General features: G+C 40.5%; 1 protein-coding gene across 5 annotated transcripts in view; it reads left to right on the forward strand.

Moving 5' to 3' along the window:
• pikfyve (phosphoinositide kinase, FYVE finger containing) overlaps positions 1-24,001 on the forward strand; it is a 159,104-nt gene that overhangs the window by 84,626 nt on the left and 50,477 nt on the right. For 4 of the 5 annotated variants that reach the window (XM_068035853.1, XM_068035854.1, XM_068035857.1 and 1 more), the window contains 10 exons: positions 4,834-5,001; positions 6,076-6,138; positions 7,848-7,977; positions 8,701-8,881; positions 9,894-9,968; positions 10,087-10,194; positions 10,416-10,556; positions 11,138-11,264; positions 12,430-13,655; positions 23,005-23,105. In XM_068035853.1, coding sequence (XP_067891954.1) covers positions 4,834-5,001; positions 6,076-6,138; positions 7,848-7,977; positions 8,701-8,881; positions 9,894-9,968; positions 10,087-10,194; positions 10,416-10,556; positions 11,138-11,264; positions 12,430-13,655; positions 23,005-23,105 — 2,320 coding nt within the window. The remainder of the gene's footprint in view (positions 1-4,833; positions 5,002-6,075; positions 6,139-7,847; positions 7,978-8,700; positions 8,882-9,893; positions 9,969-10,086; positions 10,195-10,415; positions 10,557-11,137; positions 11,265-12,429; positions 13,656-23,004; positions 23,106-24,001) is intronic. The other variant, XM_068035855.1, reaches the window with a different exon arrangement.

Below are 24,001 nucleotides of genomic sequence, written 5' to 3' on the forward strand. Positions count from 1 at the left end.
TAGAAAGAATTAAAAGGCAGATTATTATTTAAATGGAGAGACACTCCAAAAAAGTACAGCACAGAGGGATCTGGGTGTTCTTGTGCATGAAACACAAAAAGTTAGCATGCAGGTGCAGCAAGTAATTAAGAAGGCAAATGGAATTTTGGTCTTTATTGCTAGGGGGTTGGAGTTTAAAAATAGGGAAGTCCTGTTACAACTGTACAGGGTGTTGGTGAGGCCGCACCTGGAGTATTGTGTACAGTTTTGGTCCCCATATTTAAGAAAGGATATACTGGCATTGGGGGTAGTTCAAAAGAGATTCACTAGGCTGATTCCTGGGATGAAGGGGTTGACATATCAAGAACAGCTAAACAGGTTAGGCCTTTATTCATTAGAGTTTAGAAGAACGAGGGGTGATCTTATTGAAATGTAGAAGATTCTGAGGTGGCTTGACAGGCTAGATGTTGAGAAGATGTTTCCACTAGTGGGGGAATCTCGAACTAGAAGACATAGTTACAGAATAAGGGGACTCATTTAAAACAGAGATGCAAAGGAATTTATTTTCTCAGAGGGTAGTGAATGTCTGGAATTCTGTACCCCAGAGAGTTGTGGAGGCTAGATCACAAAGTATTTAAAGAGGAAGTAGATAGATTTTTGAAATATCGGGGAGTTGAGAGCTATGAGGAGCTGGCATGACAGAGGAATTGAGCTTTGGGGCAGATCAGTCATGATATTGTTGAATGGTGGGGCAGGCTTGAGGGGCCGAATGGCTTACTCCTGCTCCTATTTCTTATGTTCTCGTGATCTTTTAAGCCAAGATCCTTTCTCACTACTGATGTGATGTCATCCTTTCATATCAGGGCTACTCCCCTCCTTTTCCATTCTGCCTGTCTTTTTGAAATGCTGTGTACCCTGGAATATTTATTTCCCAACCTTGGCCATTTTGTAACCATGTCTGTAATGGCGTTGATTTCAAACCCATTTATATCTATTTGTACCGCTAGTTCATCTATCTTGCGAATGCTTCCTGCATTCAGATAAAGAACCTAAACCCACTATTCTTTGCATGGACCTTATTTGCTGATGTGCTAGTATTGATAAACTCTCTGTTCCTTCCTGTCTCACTCTGCTTATCTTTACCCAAATTACTACACTGCTCTGTGGCCTCGACTTTTCTGTTTAGATTTCTAAATCTACCATCACTTGACCCCCTCCTACCCCCCGCCCCCCACCAACTGCCAGATTTTTAGTTTAAAGCCCTATCCACAGCTCAAGTTATAAGATTCACCAAGATGCTGATTCCAGCTTGGTTTAAGTGGAGCCCATCCCAACGGAATTGCTCTCTTTCCCCAGTACTGGTGCCAGTGCCCCATGGATCGACACCCACTTCTTCCCACATCACTCTTTGAGCCATTCCCTAATTTGCTTGACCCTATGTCAGTTTGCATGTGGTTCAGGTAATCAGAGATTATTACCTTTGAGAATATATGTTATAATTTGGTTCCGACATGGATCACAACAACTGGATCCTCCCCATCTCGCTCTTAAGTCTGTCTCCAGCCATGAGGAGATGTCTTTAGCGGCTGCAGAGAACAGTATTTATCCCCTGACTGTGCTGTCCCTATCACTAGCACATTCCTTTTTACCTTTTTAGGTCAGTTTGTCCATTCGCCCTGCAGACCTTGGACTGAATTTTACCAGCCACTTGACGTCGTGGGTCGCGACGCGGGGGCCAGTAAAATTTTGCAGGGACAGGCCCGCCTTCACCAGTGACGTCGAGAAGGGCCCGCCGCATATTACCGGCAGCAAGGGAACCTCGGTGCGACCCTTCATCTGCATTTTCAAATGAACATGAATGAGATGCTAACAAACTTATCTGCCAGTGGCAGATGTCCCACGCCGATTTTACGGCCTCTGTTCGGCCTTCGCGCGTCTTTGGAACTCTGCACTGCGTTCTGAGGCGAGAATCTGGTGGAGAGGGGGAGGAATAAAATTTTCAGGGTGGGAGGGGTGGAGGAGCAGGGAAAACATTTATTATTGGCTGTGGGGATGGTGGGAAGAGTTTGAAGGTCAAAGGGAACAAATGTCGGGGAAAGTTCGTGATGCTAATAAAGTTTTATCATGCGTTAAAGGGCAATTAATGTATGATTTACCCATTGGGGGTGGGATATGTGATTGACACCTGACATAACAATTTTAATTCCCGGAGATCGGGACCTTTAAATTTTACAATGTAACTGAAGCCCTTTAAAAATGGCGCCGGTGGCGTCAGATGCCATTGCCTGGGAATTCAGCCCCTTGTTCTCATCCACACAGGTAGCAAGTACTTCTTACCTGTTGGTCAGTCAAGTGGCCAAGCTTTCTCCATCACTACATCTTGCATCCCCATACCTGCCTGACTCGTAGTCACACCCTCCTGAAGTAGTTGCAGCAATTGTTTTTTTGTATGACTGATATTTAATTAGAATATGAAACTGCAGCTGGTTTATTTCCCTGGGACAGCAGGGTTTGAATGGGAGAGACAGACTGGAAAGTATCTTGTGTTCTGGTTATTTAAATATGAATATCCATCAGAGTTTAGGCCCTTGAGAATTCCTTGAAACATCTGTGATCAATACTTGGTACATGATAGCACTTTTTAAGTAAGTTATGCTTTTCCTCAAACTTCTAAAAAGAAAATAAAAACTTGCCATGGAATAGCAAAGGAGTGGACAACTAATTTCATTAGACTTTTGCGACACAAAGGAACAATGCTTTGAGTAAACTGATGCAAAGTTTCAGTCTAATGTATAACTTTATGACAATGCTAACTTTGAACCATGGTTTTGAGAAATGGAGTGGCGAGGCTGTACAGTGTGTTGGAATAATAGCAGCAATGGGCAGAGACATGGATAGACAGGACCCAATTTCATTCTATACTTTACTGCTGAGGAGAGGGTAAGCAATTTCCCATCTGGATGGAATGGGGGGAGAAAAGATTTTAACCAGTCATCTTGTGTTCACTTCTTTATAAACTGTGAAGAGGGGACCATACAGCCGGTTACTTTACTGTAAGAGGTGCGTGACCCAGGGAAATCAGTAAAGAAGTAAAACAAGGGACACTAAAGAATATTACAGTTGATCTGATGAATGCATGGCCTCCAGAACTGCTGCTATGTAAATGTCTATGCAGTGGAGTGTACATGTGAGAATTTGTTTGTGCAGTAAAGTAATATCCATTGAACATGTTCTGTTGGTAATGAGACATTTGCATTTTATGTACTCCATTTCATAAATGATTTAAAAGTTCATCTTTTGACATTCATTAGTGGGAGGTTTTAAAAAAAGTTCAACGATATTGTCTTGTACAGCTTCTCTTGTACTTGAATACTGCATATGTGCTTATGTTTGCTGTCCACTACTAAGTTCTAACTTTGGTGAATGGTGCGTGCTTTTCTTTGTATTTTTTAAAAAACTTCCTATTTGTATTTGAGCAAAATCAGTAAGATTCCCCCATCCCATGTGCTGATGAGTATATCGGTTATTAAAATGTGTAGATAAAGATCAAAAAGCAGAAATTATGTTAAGCACCATCACAATCAGCATACTTGTAACGGTCTGTTTCCAGTGCAGCCAAGAGTTCAAATCAGTCCATTTTGCACAAGATTTTTTCCTTCTGTAGGCAATCTTTACTTCTAAAGCAGCATTGTGAAATTAATTTATGGTGTGTACTATTTCACTAACTGGCCAGTTTTGCAATTTGAGCATATGGTGTATTCATATTCGCTCTAGTGGTCGCAGTTGAGAGAACTTTCATGACTGTTATTTGTATTGTTTGTCCTGGCACGGCTATATGAAACGTTTATGCAACCAACAAAATTATTACTGCAAGTTTAATTTTTCTAAGGTTCCTTAAAATACTGTTTTGGATACTTCAAAGTGTAGGTATTCTGCAAGGTTACATTGGTCATGAAAATAGCTTTTTTGAGGAGAACTTTCATGTGTTTCTGAACTGTGGCGAAAGCTACGAAACTGAACTACGTAAACAATAGTAGTTTTACAATAGCATGCAGTTTTCCAGCAAATGTTTCACATTAAACAGACAGATTAAAAACAATTTGAGGTTGAAACATTATACATGCATTAAAAAGTTGAGCAATCAGTGCAAAGTATCAAGGAAGGAGGAAAAAAGCTCCAGAGTTGTGGTAAAGCAGGAGAGCAACAAGAACGTGGGTGCCTACATTACATGACGACCTTTTACATTTTATTTTCAGATGTATAATCTATTACAGAAGAAAAGTAATATGACGTATCAGCGATGGTAAATCTTTTTGAAATTGTGCCATTAAGTGTAGACTGATCAGATTGTTACATGCCAACATCAGTGAGACTTCTCGCTCCCTGCCTCATGGTGTCTATCTCTCCCTGTTCCAGGCCAATAATGATCCCATTCCAATTAGCTATGTGGAGTCATCTAAACAGAAATGTGTCCAAGGTATGGGCCAATCGATATGCAAGGTTCAAGTGTGCGTATGGCTTCATGTCACTGCATGCAAGAATCTTGGGTTGCTGCCAAATACCTTGGGCAAATTAAGCTTTTTTAAAATTGGTTTCAGTTTATTTGAATGTGGTTGTATCACTTTCCACTAGAACTAATGATGCTTGTACCTTTGGGAACCTATGCCATAGATTTGCCACCACTATGATACAGGCTCCATTTGGCCACAGCTGACTGATTCAGCATTGAATGCCAAGTGGTTTAGTGTTAAATTTTAAAAAAACATAACATGGATTGGTACACAATTTGCATGTCATAGGCTGAAAGTGCTTTGCTTGAATTTCCACGAACACAGTCGTCATAATTTTTTACAGGCTTTTCCAGCCCTAGCAAGCGTACATCAGTAAGCAGCTTTCAGTCAGTCGTGGACAGCGACTCTGCAGCTTCTATCAGCCTAAATGTGGAACTGGACAATGTCAACTTTCATATCAAGAAACATTCCAAGTACCCGTATGTCCCAACACATCCAGCAGATCAGAAAGGTATGGAAGGGAAAAAAAAAAAGTGAAAGAGCCAGTGGTAGGAATGAAGATTAGTTCTTTAGTCCAATGTTTTGGATGAAGATAATGCCCAAGAAAAAAAGTATGTTTGACTGAAAATTAAGCAATGGCTGACACTTTGCAGTTCGAATTATTACTTTGAGGCAAATTCCCTTTCTAAAGAAAAATGTGCCTGTGTTTTTAATTAAAGTACCATAATGCCTCTGAATACTGGACTGTCTTTGCACCTTGGCTTGCTAATGAAACAGTCCTAATTATTTTTTCCTTTTCTTCCATGCCCACTGCTTCATCACTGCTCCCTCTCTAAAAGAAAAATCAGTGCTGCAACGTTTTCTTCTAGATTTCTGCATGTTAATATTACAGTTCTTATACCTGCTTTGCAGCCAGCTTTTACACTGTGACTGACCTAACACATAGCTGATGACGTGCCATTGTCTTGTTTGCTTTGCTGGATACCTAGAAGTTATGTTGTCTTGTGTCCCTGTTCTTGTTTATCTTTTTCATCTTTTCTTGGCCTATCAATTTTAAACCATATTCACCTCATTCACGTATTATTTCAGTACTGCTGTTGTTTAAGTATATCCTTGTATCTCAGCCTCCCTAAGCTAATGCCATTGTTGCTGCAAGACGCTATAATTTGCTGAGTAATGTGCATCTATATGGTTTTGGTACTGAGTACTTTCTCTTATCCTGTTACTGTGCTGTGCCAAGTTTTATGTAGTCTCCTGTGCATGTATTGCTTGTTGGTAGCTAACCTTAGCACACAAACTTTTGTTTGGTAGAGGACATTGTGGGACATAGCTAAGACTAAATGGTTTAGTATTTTATATTTTAGGATGCTACAATTCTCAGAAATGGGGTACACAAACTTTGATTTTGTGTTGATAAACTGACTTGACTTAATTTTACTGCTGTAAACAAAACTGTTAAACATGCTGATTTTAATTCTGTAATGATTTTTAGTCATGTCGCCTGCATGCTATGGATATCAACTATACAGCTGTTTAGCCTTGCAGCTTGTTAGCCCATGTCAATTTATATCCTTTTGTTTGACAGAGTTCTTGGTATCGGAAGATGGAGTACAGCAAGTCATCAGTATAAGTGATGCTTTTATTAAAGGTAAGTAAACATTTAGATAGAAAATTCATAAAGAAATGAACTACAGAATTTTTTTTCAAGGGATCTGTAACAGTGACTGTGAATTTGCCTTAAATGTCTGAAAGATTTAATTAAAGCTTGCAAGACTTGTCTGTACTTGTATGTAAACTTCATTGGTCACACTCCTACCTCTGAGTCAGAAGGTTTAAATCCATCCCAAAACTCTGCACTTAATCTAGGCTGATAGTGAGCGAACTGAAATTTTTTTTAGATGTAAAGTCTCTGCCTGCTTTCCAAATGTATGTAATCGATCTCATAACACTATTTGAAGAATCTGTCAGTATCTTACAGAACGTTCCTTCAACATCACTAAAAATACAGGTTAGGAACATAGAAGCAGGTGTAGGCCATTCAGCCCATCGAACCTGCCCCGCCATTCAGTGCGATCATGGCTGGTCATCCACTTCAAAGCCTTTCACCCACAGTATCCCCATAATCCCCTTATGTCATTTGTATTTAGAAATCTGTCAATCTCTGCTTTAAACATACTCAATGACTGAGCTTCCACAGCCCTCTGGGATAGAAAATTGCAAAGATTCGCAACCCTCTGAGTAAAGAAATTTCTCCTCATCTCTGTCCTAAGTGGATTCCCCCTCATTTTGAAATTGTGTCCCCTGGTTCTAGACTCCCCAACTGGTCATTTGTTGTTTTACTGACTTTGCTGTGCACAATTGACTGCTGCATTTGCCTGATTAACAGTGACTGTACTTCAAATGTAAATCATTGATTTTGAAACACTTTAAAGCATCTGAAGACATAATATGATTTACAAATGTCAAGGGAGGTGGAAGGTTATTGGGGGATAGGTGGAAATGTGGAATAATAAGTTCAGCCATGAACTTATTGAATAGTGGAACAGGCTCGAAGGGCTGAGTGGCCTACTCCTACTCCTAATTCATATGTTCTTGCTTTCTTATCAGTTGAGCCAAATGTCAGGACCATATTACTTCTGTACAAAAATAAACCAACAAATGTAGATTTCTACTGTTGAATTTCATTAACTTGACTTAAAATGGTAGAACTAGAAATGAATATTGTTGATCAATTAAGTGTACATATGACAGCAAACAAACTAATGCCATATGAGCGTGTTAAGTTTTTTTCTAATATCGACAGCAGTAATTTCTAGATTGGGTCATTCATTGTATCTTTAAAGTTCAGCCATATTCCAGAATAAACTTAATGGGAATGGGAATTCTATTTCTGTGCTTATCAACTCATAATTTTTAGCCCATTCACTTAGGTAAAGAGAAAATCATGGGCTGGTGCACAGAGAGCTGGATTTTTGACCCATTGTACCTGAAAATATGTATATGCAGTAACTAACTAAATCCTGTGTATTTTTAATCAGCGGTATAGTATAAGGTATACTTAAAAAAAAAAGAGAATTGCATTATGTAGCGCCTTTCATGACCACTGGATGTCCCAAAGCACTTTACAGCCAATGAAGTACTTTTGAAGTATTGTCACTGTTGTAATGTAGAAAATGCGACAGCCAGTTTGTGCGCACCAAGTTCCCATATTGACCAGATAATCTGTTTTTGTGATGTTGATTACTGCTTAAACACTACTTAAAATGTACTGAAAAAAAATCAAGATCTTGATTTCTGTAATTTCCTTCCAAGCTGTTTAAAGGTATATTCTAAATTATTCCTATACTTTACCTTCAGAATCTCTCTTTAATCGTCGGGTTGAAGAAAAATCCAAAGATCTTCTTTTTACACCACTTGGGTGGCATCACAGTTCCCTGGAACACCTCAGGGAGGAAAATGGGGAGAAACAAGCAATGGAGAGACTACTGTTAGTGCATATATTAAAGCTGCAATTTGGTTTATTGTAGCTGAATTGCAATTTTTTGGACTAAAAGTTTGATTTGCTCAATGTGAGACAGAAATATGAAATAATAGATACAGTTTTCCCCTCTGGTATGTTATGCAAGATCTAAAAATACACCTTTAATGTTTAAAACGCAGGAAGCACTGTTTAAAATGTTTGGTAACTCTCCTCTGTCCGTTAAAGAACGAAATGGAAAATCAAATTTCAGTTGAATGTTTTAAATATTAGTGAGTTTCAACATTTATTTGAATTCATTTTACTATGCAAGAAATCACACTAGCACTTAAAGTTAAGGTGAGCAATTAATAATTTGTATAAAAGATTAACCTCTACATATGTGAAAAACAATAATTAATTTATAGTTGTCCATTTTTGTCATTTTTATTTTTAATAGAGATTCAGGTGTTCAGAAAATCTTTCGTTTATATAGTATTTTGAAAGCCAGAACTTGGGTTATCACTATTTTAATAATTGCATTCTAAACAGGAAACAGATCAATAGTTGTATTCTAGCAAGTATTTTGTATCTTGTATATGCATTAAAGATATGCAGTTTTCAGGCCAAATTTAAACTTGTATTAAAAGAATTTGAAAATTAGTTGCTTCATAAGTTATCAGGTCGCATGTATGTTAGTTGTAGCAGAAAATATATGTTGACTTCTATTTTCTATATTTCTTTTACACTCAGTTCAGCTAACCATAGCCATATGATGGCCTTGTTGCAGCAGCTGCTGTACAGTGAGTCTCTCTCACTATCCTGGAGAGACATAATTGTTCCCGTGGTCCGCCAGGTTGTACAGACTGTTCGTCCAGATGTCAAGAATAATGATGATGACATGGATATCCGTCAGTTTGTTCATATAAAAAAGGTATCATCTGCTGAAGCTCAGTCCCATCTACATGCACACAGTAGCATCAATATGAAAAATTGTGTTTAGTTTACAAAACTTCACATAAACAGAAGTACTTTTGTTAATGACTGTCTCCCTGTTGGAACTTCTAATTGCAAGTCCCACTCCAGGACTTGAGCACAAAAATCAAAGCTGAAGCTCCAGTGCAGTACTGAGGGAGTGTTGCACTGTTAGAGGTTCTGTCTTTCAGATCAGATGTTAAACCCCTCACGTGGATGTAAAAGATCCCTTGACACTTTCGAAGAAGAGCATAGGAGTGATCCCCAGTGTCCTCATAAGAAATGGGAGTAGGCCATTCGGCCCCTCAAGCCTGCCCTGCCATTCAGTAAGATCATGGCTGATCTGCCGCAGACCTCAACTCCCCTTTCGTGCCAGCTCCTCATAGCCCTTAACTCCCCGATATTTATTTCAAAAATCTATTTAGCTTCTCTTTTAATACTTTCAGTGATCTAGCCTCCACAGCTCTCTGGGGTAGAGAATTCCAGATGTTCCCTACCCTCTGAGAAAAGAAATTCCTTCGCATCTCAGTTTTAAATGAGTGTCCCCTTATTCTGTAACTACGTCCACTAGTTCGAGATTCCCCAACTAGTGGAAACATCTTCTCAACATCTACTCTGTCCTGGCCAATATTTATCCCTCAATCAACATTATACACAGATTATCTGGTCATTATCACATTTCTGTTTATGGGATCTTGCAATGTGCAAATTGCCTGATGCGTTTCCTACATTACAACAGCAACTATACTTCATACGTACTTCATTGAGATGTCCTGTGGTTGTGAAAGGTGCTATATAAATGCAAGTCGTCTTTGTTCTTAACCTATTTGGCCTTTTAAAATGAGTGTTTATTGCTCAAACTATTTTTAAATCTAAAATGATCTTTTTGATTCCAAATAACTTAAGTTAATTTGCTTGCTAAACATGAACTGTATCCCGAGATTATACTTTATTTGTGCTTTCCTTTTCAGATACCTGGTGGTAAAAAGTTTGATTCTGCAGTTGTGAATGGGTTCGTTTGTACCAAAAACATAGCCCATAAGAAGGTAAGAATAACCTTCAGTCTTCTGCTAATTATCTTCTAAATTTTAAAAGTTCATTATGTGGTTATGTTCATGCTCAGTAGCATTCTTTTAGAATAACTATGGTTTGGAAATTCCACAGATGAATCCTCACATAAAAAATCCAAAGATTCTGCTGTTGAAATGCTCCATTGAATACCTCTATCGAGAGGAGACCAAGTTTACCTGCATAGATCCTATTGTCCTACAGGTTTGTGTTTCAAATTGTGTTAAATGTTGTTCATGGATATGGTTTGCTACTATTTTTATATTCCTAAATTTTAGTCTGTATCTGAGTGTATGTTATTTAAATTATATTGTACACAGCTAATCGGTGAGATAATGCCAGTATGGTTTTTAGAGCTTCACTTCATCATATTGTGTGATTTATAATTACTGGAGAGTAACAGTGACCCTCATTGTGGTAATTAGGAAAGAGAATTTCTGAAGAATTATGTGCAGCGAATAGTGGATGTTCGACCAAATCTGGTTCTTGTGGAAAAGACAGTTTCTCGTATTGCTCAAGATATGCTTCTGGAAAATGGCATCACCTTAGTTATTAATGTAAAGCAAGTGAGTTCCCCAATTTTTTCACTTAGCGTTCAGTTTCTTGATTTTCTGAGAATATATTGCAGACACAAATGTATGCAGTCTTTAATTTGTTGTGTTTTATATCAGAGAAACCAACTGTTGTGTAAGTGTTGCTGAAAATACATTTTAATGATTTTGGTGCCACTGGTTTCAATCTATCAGTGATTTTTGAAATTATGTAAGCTTGATTCCTTTTTTGTGAGCTTATTCCTGTTGGTATTGTTTCAAAGCTTATTTGGAAAAATATTACTGATCAGGAGGAGGAATCCTAACTGAATTTTCTCTGCTTAGCCTAAGGAAATAGAGGTGAATTGTGTATGCGCACTGAATCACTGGTCGGGTCTGCAAGTAAATGTAAATCAAAAATATTGTATGATTTACTATATATAAAAAAATGTTTTTGAAAGTTTGCATAGACAGTTGATTTACTAGTTTGACTTCTGGATGGTCAATTTGGTGCGCCCAGTGATTGAAAACTGGCAATGGGAAGGAATGTTGAGGTTTCAAGTTTTGTTTCTATGGAAATTGATGACTACAAGCATCCTATTTATTTTTGTGCATAGCAAGTGTTAGAGCGAGTGAGTCGCGTTACCCAGGGTGATTTGGTTATGTCGATGGACCAACTTCTTACAAAGCCTCGCCTTGGAACGTGCCATAAATTTTTCCTTCAGCCATTCCAGCTACCTAATGGTAAGTAACTGCACATCTCGCAGCTACAATTTTTTTTCTCCTCTCCTGAAGGTGGACTTGTGCTGGAGTTCCATGAGTGCTGGTTATTTCATATGTAAGCAAGACACTTGAATATTGGTAGATTATTTCACCTTTGGCGGTCGTGGCAATTGAGCCCTATTGTATGCTCACTTGACTTGTCCTCCCTCTTACCCTCACGCACCCATCTCTTGTAGCTTAGGGTGTCATTGGATAGCAATTGAGTATGGCAATCCTGACTTTTTTTAAAACATCCCTAATGAGGTATGTTGCCAATTTAGTGGCCTCCCGGCTGCCATCATCTAGTTCGGTATAGATCAGAAATTGAATCAAAGGTTTTACTGATCTGCCTGTCTCGGTGTCATTCAGGCAATATAAATATCCACAGAGCCGTTGTTTGCTTCTTTATTTTTTCCCACTTTGAGGGTTACGTTTAATTTTAAAAAAAATGAAACTTTAGTCCTATTGTGATATTATTATGCTTCAAGGTATTCTATTAGCATATAAAAACAAGAAATGCTGGAACCACTCAGCAGGTCTGGCAGGCAGCATCTGTGAAAAGAGAAGCAGAGTTAACGTTTTGGGTCAGTGACCCTTCTTCTATTAGCATGTTCTGTTCTTAGCAAAATTGCAATACTTTTACTATTTTAAAATTGCCCTGTTCACAAGTAGCAGGAACATTGAGTTTTGTTTGTCACAGCCGGCAAGCAATTTATAATTTCTGGGGCAAGCTACTTGTTATAAATCAGTGGGTGCTGCATGCAAACCAGCATTTTCACTACTTGCCGTATTCGTAATCCAAATTATGTTATAAACAGCAAATATAGAAATTCACAATGTGGCACTGTGCCAACTCTTGCCCCAAATTCACCTACAAATAGGATTTATGCTTTGCATAGTCAGGTGATCTTTCACTTTGCTGCATAAGGCCTTATTCTAGATCACTTTATTTGTATTTTGACTGGAAGTAACAGTCCAAACAATGCTTAAAAAATACAGTAATCAGGAGCAGTTTCAAAATGCATCAAGTCAGAACGAAAAGTGCCGGTTGGCAAGTTTCATAAGTGGATGTCTTTACTACAGTATGTGACATAACAGATGTGTTATTTGGAAATGTCCTGAATTCATCTGCATTTTTCCCACCTAGGTCATACAAAGACTCTCATGTTTTTTGAAGGTTGCACCCAACATTTGGGTTGTACTGTGAAGCTGAGGGGTGCTTCAGAATATGAGCTAGCAAGGGTGAAAGAAATTCTCATATTCATGGTCTGTGTAGCTTATCATTCTCAGCTGGAGCTCTCTTTTCTTATGGATGAGTTTGCAATGCCTCCAAGTTTATCTAAAAGTGGGTCAATCCATTCCATTATTGATGGTGAGACTGTTGCAAGTGATGGACAAGACTTGTTTAATGACGAGAAGTTTGGCAATCTTTCCAAAGACACTGATGCGCCAATCGAAGGCTTCTCCTTGGGATCTGAATTTGCTCTAGCCACTAGTTTTGACTGTACAAAAGAAAGTACACTTTGTGAGGAAGAGAAACTGTTGCGAAAGAGTGTTTCCCGGGAAAGTGTTTTTGTAAAGCTTGAGGGTCCCACGCCTGATAGCGCCCCGCCAGATTTTGATACCCCTTTTCTTGACCCTCCCATGATGTCTTGTGTCCGTGCATCCATAAAAGACTCACTGATCTCTGAAAGTAAGAAAGACCCAATGCCTTCAGACACTTATCATGCATTCTTATACGAGCAGCCCAGATCGCTAAATGACTCTGATGCAGGATGTGATCAGTCAGTGGGAAACAGGACGAAACTTTTTCGTGATCCCCTTCAGGATGATACAGATCTCTTCATTACTGAACATGTTACTTCCTCAGAAGATAGGCTGAAATCCTATTCTGTTGCATTCAAGCAGGAACTGAAGGATGTCATTCTTTGCATATCTCCTTTTATTACTTTCCGAGAGCCTTTCCTATTGACTCAGAAAGGTATGAAGTGTCCAACAAGAGACTACTTCCCAGAACAGGTCTATTGGTCCCCTCTCTTACACAAAGACATAAAGGAAATAGAGTGCAGGAGAAAGAAGCAACTGCTGAAGGATTTGACAAACCTTCAGGGACTGAATGGGAATGTGCAGGCAAAGTCTACTCAAACTCTTCCATCGCATGATCTGCTGAGTACGAGAATAACTAATTCCTTGGGAAATAACCAAAGCTTGTCAAAGCTATTAGCTGATTATAGAGCTCGAGGTGGGAGGATAAGGAACAAAGTAATAGATCCTTTTATGCACAGCAAAGAGGACAGCAATAAAGTAGCCATGAAAGATGAAGAGGAAATCCAGCGAGGACAAACCCAGAATGAGTTAATGTGGGCATCAAAGGTAAGGACATCATTTGTTTTCTTTTTTAAAAAATCCGCTTTAAGTGCTTAACTTTCCATAATCAGCTACAGAGTTTTGAAGAATATGCATTGAACACCAGACTTTTTAAAAATTAATTTGTGAGATGTGGGTGTCGCTGGCTAGGCCAGCATTTATTGCCCATCCCTAATTGCCCTTGAACTGAGTGGCTTGTTAGGCCATTTCAGAGGGCATTAAGAGTCAACCACATTGCTGTGGGTCTGGAGTCACATATTGGCCAGACCAGGTAAGGACAGCAGATTTCCTTCCCTAAAGGACATTAGTGAACCAGATGGGTTTTTTACAACAATCAACAATGGTTCCATGGCCACCATTAGACTAGCTTTTTTTTTTAAATTCCCGATTTTTATTTTTTGTTAATTGAATTCAAATTTCACCATCTGCCGTGCTGGGATTCAAACCCCTGTCCCCAGAGCTTTAGCCTGGGCTCTGGATTACTAATCCAGTGACATTACCACTACTCCACTGTCTCCCCATGTCGTTAAGCACTGAGCCTATGCTAGAAATTACTGGAAATACTCAATAGGTCTGGCAGCGTTTGGAGAGAAAAACATTGTCACTCCCTTTGGTCTTGCACCACCAACACTTTTGTCATTTAATCTTTTCTGTCTTCCATCCTATCACAGACTTTCTCTTGTTCTTTTTCCACCCTCCCTCCTTTCACTTGCTTAAAACCTATTACATTTCTAACTTTTCCCAGTCCTGATGAAAGGTCGTTGAACTGAAATATTAACTCTTTCTTTCTCCACAGATGCTGAGTATTTCCAGCATTTCTGTTTTTATTTCTTGAACTCTTCATTTTGTTTCTTCCACCCTCACATCCAACAATAAGTGCGAGGAGCTCATGAACTTCTTTGTCACTAAAATCGAGATCATCCGATCAGCTGCCTATGTCCCTTCCCTCCTTTCCCTCCTTTCCCCTTGCCCACCGGGCTAAGCCACCTATGAAGTTCCCCACTGCCCTGGCCCTGAATTTGCATTTTTCTCTAGCTTTTTTCCTCATGTTCTCTCTGAACTCATCTTGTCCATGAGACCCACATCCTGCTCCCTCGACCCTATTCTCACTAAACTGCTGAGCACCCAACTTCCCTTCCTGGTCCCCATGTTAGCTGATATTGTTTATGTTTCAAACTCTTCAGTTGTTGTCCCTCTCTCCTTTAAATCTGCTGTCATCACACGTCTTCTCAAAATACCCACCCTTGACCCCATCCTCCTTGCAAACTACTGCCCCCATCTCCAACCTCCCTTTCCCCTCCAAAGTCTGTGATCGTGTTGTCGCCTCCCAAATCTGTGCCCATCTCTCTCCGATCTCCATGCTTGAATCCCTCCAATCAGGTTTCTGCCCCTGCTGCAGTACCAAGACTGCTTGTGTCAAAGTCAGAAATGGCATTCTATGTGACTGTGGCTAAAGGTAAGCTATCCCTCCTCGTTCTTCTCAACCTGTCTGCGGCCTTTAACATGGTTGACCACACCATCCTCGTCTAAAGCTTCTCCCCTATCGTCCACTTGGGTGGGTCTGCCCTCGCCTGGTTCCATTCTTATCTATGTAATGGTCCCCAGAAAATCACTTGCAATGAGTTCTCTTCCCGTTCCCAACTGTTGTTTCTGGTGTCCCCCAAGGATCTATCCTTGAGCCCCTCCTATTTCCCATCTGCATGCTGCCCTTCAGCGACATCATTTGAAAATGCAGCGTTAGTTTTCACATATACGCTGATGACATCGAGCTTTACCTCACCACCACCCCTCTCGACTCCTTCACTGTTGCTAACTTGTCAGACTGCTTATCCAACATCTAGTACTGGAATAACTGTAATTTCTTCCGATTAAATATTGAGTTGACTGCCACTATTCTCTTTGGTCCCCCGCTACAAGCTCCATTCCCTAGCTATCGACTCCATCACTCTCCCTGGCAACTTTTGGTGTCATATTTGACCCGAGATCAGCTTTCAAACACCGATCTGCACCATTACACCACCCATTTCCACTTCCAAAACGTTGCTCAAATCTGCCCCTGCCTTAACTCATCTGCTGCTGAAACCCTCTTGCAAGCCTTTGTTACCTTTGGACTTGACTATTTCAATGCACTCCTGGCTGGTCTCCCACATTCTACACACAGTAAACTTGAGGTTATTCCAAAACCCTGCTGCTAATGTCCTTACTTGCACCAAGTCCTGTTCACCCATCACCCCTGTGCTTGCTGACCTATATTGGCTCCCAGTCAGCGCCTCGATTTTAAAATTCTCATCCTTGTTTTCAAGTCCTGCCGTGGTCTTGCCTCTCCCTATCTCTGTAATCTCCTCCCACAACCCTCTGAAATATCGCATCTAATTCTGGCCTCTTGAGCATTCCCGATTTTAATTATTCCACCATTGGCCATACCTTCAGCTGCCTAGGCTCTAAGCTCTGGAATTCTCTCCCTAAATCCCTCTGTTTCTCTACCACTCTTTCCTCCTTTAAGACGCTCCTTAAAACCTGCCTCTTTAGCCAAGCTTTTGGCCATCTGCCTTAATATTGCCTTATGTGGCTCGATGAGGGGAAAACAGCAGCAGCCAGAGCAGTGGCACCACGGTTGGCACTGTTCAGCAGGGAGGGTCAAAGCGCAGAAGAGCAATAGTTATAGGGGACTCTATAGTCAGGGGCACAGATAGGTGCTTCTGTGGATGTGAAAGAGACTCCAGGAAGGTATGTTGCCTCCTTGGTGCCAGGGTCAAGGATGTCTCTGAACGGACAGAGGGCATTCTGAAGGGGGAGGGTGAACAGCCAGAGGTTGTGGTACACATCGGAACCAATGACATAGGCAGGAAGAGTGATGAGGTCCTGCAGGGGGAGTTTAGGGAGTTACGTAGTAATTTAAAAAAACAGGACCTCTAGGGTTGTAATCTCTGGATTACTCCCTGTGCCGCGTGCCAGTGAGGCTAGAAATAGGAAGATAGTGCAGCTAAACACGTGGCTGAGCAGCTGGTGTAGAAGGGAGGGTTTCAGATATTTGGACCATTGGGCTCTCTTCAGGGACTGATGGGACCTGTTAAAGAAGGACGGGTTGCATCTAAACTGGAAGGGCACTAAAATCCTGGCTGCAAGGTTTGCTAGCATCACTCTGGAGGGTTTAAACTAGTGTGGCAGGGGGGTGGGAACCAGAGCAGTAGGACAGCTAGTGAAGTAAATGAGAAGGACATAGTAAATAAGGCCAGTAGGACTAAGAGGAAGAGCAGGCAGGGAGATGTTGCTGAGCACAGCGGGACTGGTGGTCTGAAGTGCATTTGTTTCAATACAAGTAGTATAGCAGGTAAGGCAGATGAACTTAGAGCTTGGATTAGTACTTGGAAATATGATGTTGTTGCTATTGCAGAGACTTGGTTGAGGGAAGGGCAGGATTGGAAGCTAAATGTTCCAGGCTTTAGAAGCTGCAGGCGGGATAGAGGGGGATGTAAAAGGGGTGGGGGAGTTGCATTACTGGTTAAGGAGAATATCACAGCTGTACTGCGGGAGGACACCTCAGAGTGCATGCAGTGAGGCAATATGGGTAGAGCTCAGGAATAGGAAGGGTGCAGTCACTATGTTGGGGGTTTTCTACAGGCCTCCCAACAGCCAACGGGAGGTAGAGGAGCAGATATGTAGACAGATTTTGGAAAGATGTAAAGGTAACAGGGTTGTAGTGGTGGGTGATTTTAACTTCCCCTATATTGACTGGGACTCACTTAGTGCTAGGGGCTTGGATGGGGCAGAATTTGTGAGGAGCATCCAGGAGGGCTTCTTGAAACAGTACGTAGATTGTCCAATTAGGGATGGAGCCATTCTGGACCTGGTATTGGGGAATGAGCCCGGCCATGTGGTCGAAGTTTCAGTGGGGGAGCATTTCGGGAGCAGTGACCATAATTCCATAAGTTTTAAGGTTCTTGTGGATAAGGATAAGAGTAGTCCTCGGGTGAAGGTGCTAAATTGGGGGAAGGCTAATTATAACAATATTAGGCAGGAACTGAAGAACTTAGATTGGGGGCGGCTGTTTGAGGGTAAATCAACATCTGACATGTGGGAGTCTTTCAAACGTCAGCTGATTAGAATCCAGGACCAGCATGTTCCTGTGAGGAAGAAAGACAAGTTTCGGGAAGCTTGGATAACACGGGATATTGTGAGCCGAGTCAAAAAGAAAAAGGAAGCATTTGTAAGGGCTGGAAGGCTAGGAACAGATGAATCCCTTGAGGAATATAAAGACAGTAGGAAGGAACTTAAGCAAGGAGTTAGGAGGGCTAAAAGGGGTCATGAAAAGTCATTGGCAAACAGGATTAAGGAAAATCCCAAGGCTTTTTATACATATATAAAGAGCAAGAGGGTAACCAGGGAAAGGGTTGGCTCACTCAAGGACAGAGATGGGAATCTATGCGTGGAGCCAGAGGAAATGGATGAGGTGCTAAATGAGTACTTTGCATCAGTATTCACCAAGGAGGAGGACTTGGTGGATGATGAGCCTAGGGTGGGGAGTGCAGATAGTCTCAGTCATCTCATTATCAAAAAGGAGGCGGTGTTGGGTGTCTTGCAAAGCATTAAGCTAGATAAGTCCCCAGGGCCTGATGGGATCTACCCTAGAATACTGAGGGAGGCAAGGGAAGAAATTGCTGGGGCCTTGACAGAAATCTTTGCATCCTCATTGGCTACAGGTGAGGTCCCAGAGGACTGGAGAATAGCCAATGTTGTTCCTTTGGTTAAGAAGGGTGGTAAGGATAATCCAGGAAATTATAGGCCGGTGAGCCTTATGTCAGTGGTAGGGAAACTATTAGAGAGGATTCTTCGGGACAGGATTTACTCTCATTTGGAAACAAACAAACTTATTAGCGAGAGACAGCATGGTTTTGTGAAGGGGAGGTCGTGTCTTACTAATTTGATTGAGTTTTTTGAGGAAGTGACGAAGATGATTGATGAAGGAAGGGCAGTGGATGTTGTCTGTATGGACTTTAGTAAAGCCTTTGACAAAGTCCCACATGGCAGACTGGTGCAAAAGGTGAAGTCACACTGGATCAGAGGTGAGCTGGCAAGATGGATACAGAACTGGCTCAGTCACAGAAGACAGAGGGTAACAGTGGATGGGTGTTTTTCTGAATGGAGGGATGTGACTAGTGGTGTTCCGCAGGGATCAGTGCTGGGACCTTTGCTGTTTGTAGGATATATAAATGATTTGGAGGAAAATGTAGCTGGTCTGATTAGTCAGTTTGCGGACGACACAAAGGTTGGCGGAGTTACGGATAATGATGAGGATTGTCAGAGGATACAGCAGGATATAGATCGGTTGGAGACTTGGGCGGAGAAATGGCAGATGGAGTTTAATCCGGACAAATGTGAGGTAATGCATTTTGGAAGGTCTAATGCAGGTGGGAGGTATACAGTAAATGGCAGAACCCTTAGGAGTATTGACAGGAAGAGAGATCTGGGCTTACAGGTCCACAGGTCACTGAAAGTGGCAATGCAGGTGGATAAGGTAGTCAGGAAGGCATACGGCATGCTTGCCTTCATCGGTTGGGGCATAGAGTATAAAAATTGGCAAGTCATGTTGCAGCTGTACAGAACCTTTAGTTAGGCCACACTTCGAATATTGCGTGCAATTCTGGTCGCCACACTACCAGAAGGACGTGGAGGCTTTGGAGAGGGTACAGAAGAGGTTTACCAGGATGTTGCCTGGTCTGGAGGGCATTAGCTATGAGGAGAGGTTGGAAAAACTCGGATTGTTTTCACTGGAACGACGGAGGTGGAGGGGTGACATGATAGAGGTTTACAAAGTTATGAGCGGCATGGACAGAGTGGATAGTCAGAAGCTTTTTCCCAGGGTGGAAGAGTCAGTTACTAGGGGACATAGGTTTAAGGTGTGAGGGGCAAAGTTGAGAGGGGATGTGCGAGGCAAGTTTTTTACACGGAGGGTTATGAGTGCTTGGAACTTGCTGCCAGGGGAGGTGGTGGAAGCAGATTCGATAGCGACGTTTAAGAGACATCTTGACAAATATATGAATAGGAAGGGAATAGAGGGATATGGGCCCCGGAAGTGCAGAAGCTGTTAGTTTAGGCAGGCATCAAGATCGGCGCAGGCCTGGAGGGCCGAATGGCCTGCTCCTGTGCTGTACTGTTCTTTGTTCTTTGATGTCAAATCTTGTGATGTGCTTTAGGACATTTTATTACGTTAAAGGCACTATATAAGTACTTGTTGTAGGCCTTCATTGCTTTTCATTTCCCTTCTCGTTTGGTCAGATATGCACCACAACTCACTTTCACAGCCTTATCTCTTCCCTCAGCAACTCTCTCCGGCTCTGACAAATTTCTGATAAAAGGTCATCAACATGAAATTTTAACTCTGTTTTTCTCTCTCCACAGATGCTGCCAGACTTGCTGAGTAGTTGCAGCATTTTCTGTTTTTCTTTCAGATTTCCAACATCTTTAGTATTTTGCTAATGCACTGAGCTAATGATTACTTTCTTGCTCCCTAACAAAGCTATTCACCACACCACTTACAGGTAGTGTGGGGATGAGGGGGTGATAGGATTGCAATATGTTTTTAAATCTATAAATCAAAATTAACTGAAGCTAATTGCAGCACTATTAGGTTTTTAGTACCTTTACTTTCATGAGTTTTTATTGCTGCATACTAATGGATAGTAATACTCTGTGCAGTATGTGGTATTTTTCTTGTAGATTGCACAATCCTGTCCTGCAAAATAAGTAATTTTGTTTTGGAAAAACCTGCACTAATTTGGCTGTTTTGGAATTGGGCTTTCTGCGCTATATTGAAATGGTTCACATTGTTCATAAATGGCATGGAGGTGACATGTTTAGTTAAAATGGAAAAGGAAGGTTGATATGAGAAGAATGAAAATGTTATGGTGTTAATATGGGTGGTCGAGGTGCTGAGGTATTCTGGAATATTATGACTCCAGTTCTGTTCCGGTCGGAGAGTGTTACACATCATAATGTTTTTATTAAGGTTATTACAGGTCTTGTTACACTAATTTTGGGCAGGATTTTGCTGGATAACAATGAGGCTATCAGTGCTCAGCATTACAGTAGGGTAAATTGGACAACAACTTCCAGCGTCTGCACATATATGCAATTAAACTTGGAAATCTGGAGGTTGCTATCAGTGATGCCCCGCTTCTCCAGAAAGTGCGTTGTTATGGTCCATGCTGATAGTCACCATTGAACTGAATCCAATAGCATGAGCTTGGGATACTTGCCCACTAGTTTACTACTGCAAGCAGCTGAAAAAGTCGGGGCTGATGTATTCAGGAGTAAGTGAATTTTAACGGTGTGATAATTGCTGTCCAACATCCTCTCTGGCTCTGATATTTTAATTTTACAAGTGTGCAGTCTCCTCCCTTCAGAAGTTACTTAGTATGGGAGATTTTTTTTTTTTAAAGTGTTTTTTTTTTACTTTTTCTGTCTGTCTCTCATCTCTTTTAATCCCATCTGTATTTCCCAATCTTTATTCTGATTTCTGTACATGATTTAAATCTCATTTATCCTTCCTACTTTATTCTTCCTCGTTTAGACCCTGCATGTCTGTGAGTATTCTTCAATCTGGTTGAACAGCCTCGCTGTTGCTCGCCCTGCTCACAGTGGATCCCATGCAGAGGACACTGCGCTGGATTAGAGCAAGACTGCTCTAAAGCCCACAAAAACTTTGTGGGAAGTTGTCAGTGAGGTGCTGACAACAAAATCCAGACCATTGTAATTTTATGAATTAATTATTGGAATATGAATATCTCTAACTAAGCCCATCCGCAGTTGATCCAAGAAGGTGATAGTGATTCTTACTGAGCTGATTCTTTTTAGTGGGGTTTGATACAACTGAAGGGACACTTCAGAGAGCAGTTGAGAGTCAATGACATTGTGATAGGACTGGATTCATATTTAGTTTGATTGAATAAGGGCACATATTTCCTTTCCTAAAGGATCTAGTTGGGTTTTTATGAAAATCTGATGGCTTCATTGTCACCTTTACTGATTAACTTTGTAATTCCATATTTTTAAAAAGAATTCAAATTCTCAAACTACCATGTTGAGATTTGAACTTGTGTTTTCTGGATTATTAGTCCAATAACATAACCATTATGCTACTGACTCCCATGGTTGATTAACTTTGGTGATCAGTGAGAAATATCCATTCTTGCCTTTTGCAGGTAACTGTTTAATAGACTGGCTTTTCATGCTTATTTATGTTAGCTTTATGTAACTGAAGGTTTTGATAAAGTGCAGGAGGGCTTAAAGCCTGAATGAAGGAAAACTTGTGTGCACTGGTGCTCTAGCTAGAAGATATTATTGTATTTGCCCCTTTGGTGTGTCTTACTACAGTTCTGTGATTTGAGCCCATAAATTTAGTAACAGTCTTGCAGTGAGAGGCCACAATGATTTGGGCAACGGGCAAGTCACTTTGCTCATTGGTGCACTGCTTTTCTGAGACTGAAGTTCAGGTAATTAATTGGTACAATACAGAGGGAGATTTACTATAACCCATGATAAAGGTGTTGTGGGAGTAATTGATGCTGGCTGTGGCAGGAGAAAAGATGAGCTCTTCTCATGATGGAGATTATAATTTCGCCTACACAGCTGTAATCAAGGCTAAACATTTTTCAGAGATGGTATTTGTGCATAGTCCCTGAAATACACGTAGTTGGGAGGGGTTACAATTTATCAATGTCTGACAGTATATGTACTAAATGTGACTTATAAAAATTGCACAGGCATATTTACAAAAACTGTCATTTTTTAATCTATCATAAGCAGCATTTTTCAGTGAGATGGTATCATTAATTTGTTCTCAGAACTACTTACATTATAGAAATATGGGTGTAGCAGCATGGAGTTTAAATTCTAACTATCTTCATTTTACTCCTGCATTAGGAAAAGATCTGTCAGAGTAGTCAGAGGGATCAAGAAAACCTAAAACTAACCAAACAAAATGTCCCTTGCAATCAAACTGCTTTGAGAAAAGAAATTTGGTATTCTAGGAGAAGCAACTATAAACTAAAACTGTATATCCACGTATAGAAAACAGGTCAATGAATTGTTGGTTTAAATGATGACTGACCTGATGCTGAAATAATCATGATACTGCCACTTAGGCTTTTATTGGTCCGTGCACCCATTGGATAAATGTGCAATGGATCGAAAACTTGTACAAATAGTGGCAAGCTATGAGTACTGAGTTAATCACTCGTGTGAGCATGGTGCTTTTTTATTCAGCACTTGGTCGTCTGTATGAACTATAGGAATGGATAGAGTGTTTTGGACACATAATAGGAATGTGTTTGTCAGGTCTGTTTTTGTTTTTAAGGTGGACTGTTTGAGCCCCGCAAACCATCAGAAGCTTTGTGTTCTTTTCAGTAGTTCCTCTGTGCAGTCAAGTAATGCACCAAATCCATGTGTTAGTCCCTGGTGAGTAACCATTTTGCTTTAATTTTTTTGAAGTCTTAGTTTAGTAGAACACATACTGTAAATTTGGGTTCTACGTGGGTTACTTGGGTTTTTTTTTCCTGTTCCAACACAATACCAATGCTCTTGTTACCCTGCTCCCTTGTTCTTCATTTGTCATGACAGACATATTTAAATTTTTCTGCCTTTTAATTCAGTTTAAATATAGACAATGCTCCAATACAGAAAAAATACAAACATTTTTCATTGGGAATCTGATGTCTACAATGACATCAAAACTTAATTATTTGTTTCTGCATAAAAATCCAGTGTGCTGCTTACAATATCCTTGTACATGCAGTAACCTGTTTAATATGTATTGTGTAGTAAATAACATGGTAAGAACAAATCTTGTAAAACCTTTTTACCTGGCATGTATTATCAGTTTTTACAAAGATGTGTAAAGGTCTAATGCTCACTACCTGACATATACTCCACAAAATGAATAGCTAGAAGACGACAATTAAGTTTGAATTAAGTCCACAAACAATTTCAGTTTTGTCATTTGATTTTTAAACCACTTGTTTGGGTTCTAGCTCCCTATTTCAGATATATCTATACCTATAGCCAGGGCTTTACCAAATTCACGGCCATGAAAAATGTGGCACTGACCGTGAAATCTCAGGTCTTCTGTGCAATCTGCCATTTTGTGAACTTTGCGTGTTTCATTCACTGATGCAAGGCTCGCCTCGCTGATTGCTGGGCATGTTGCGAACATTGTGCATTTTAGTGATTGACGCAAGGCTCAACCACTGATCGGTAGATGAGTTTTGAGAGTAGCAGTCTCAAGTATTCGTAGACAAGTGAGGATGCTAGAATGAACAAATCAAAAACGGCCACGATCATTACAATAGCACTTT

Source organism: Heterodontus francisci, chromosome 7 (assembly GCF_036365525.1).
Source record: "Heterodontus francisci isolate sHetFra1 chromosome 7, sHetFra1.hap1, whole genome shotgun sequence".
Taxonomy (NCBI): Eukaryota; Metazoa; Chordata; class Chondrichthyes; order Heterodontiformes; family Heterodontidae; genus Heterodontus; species Heterodontus francisci.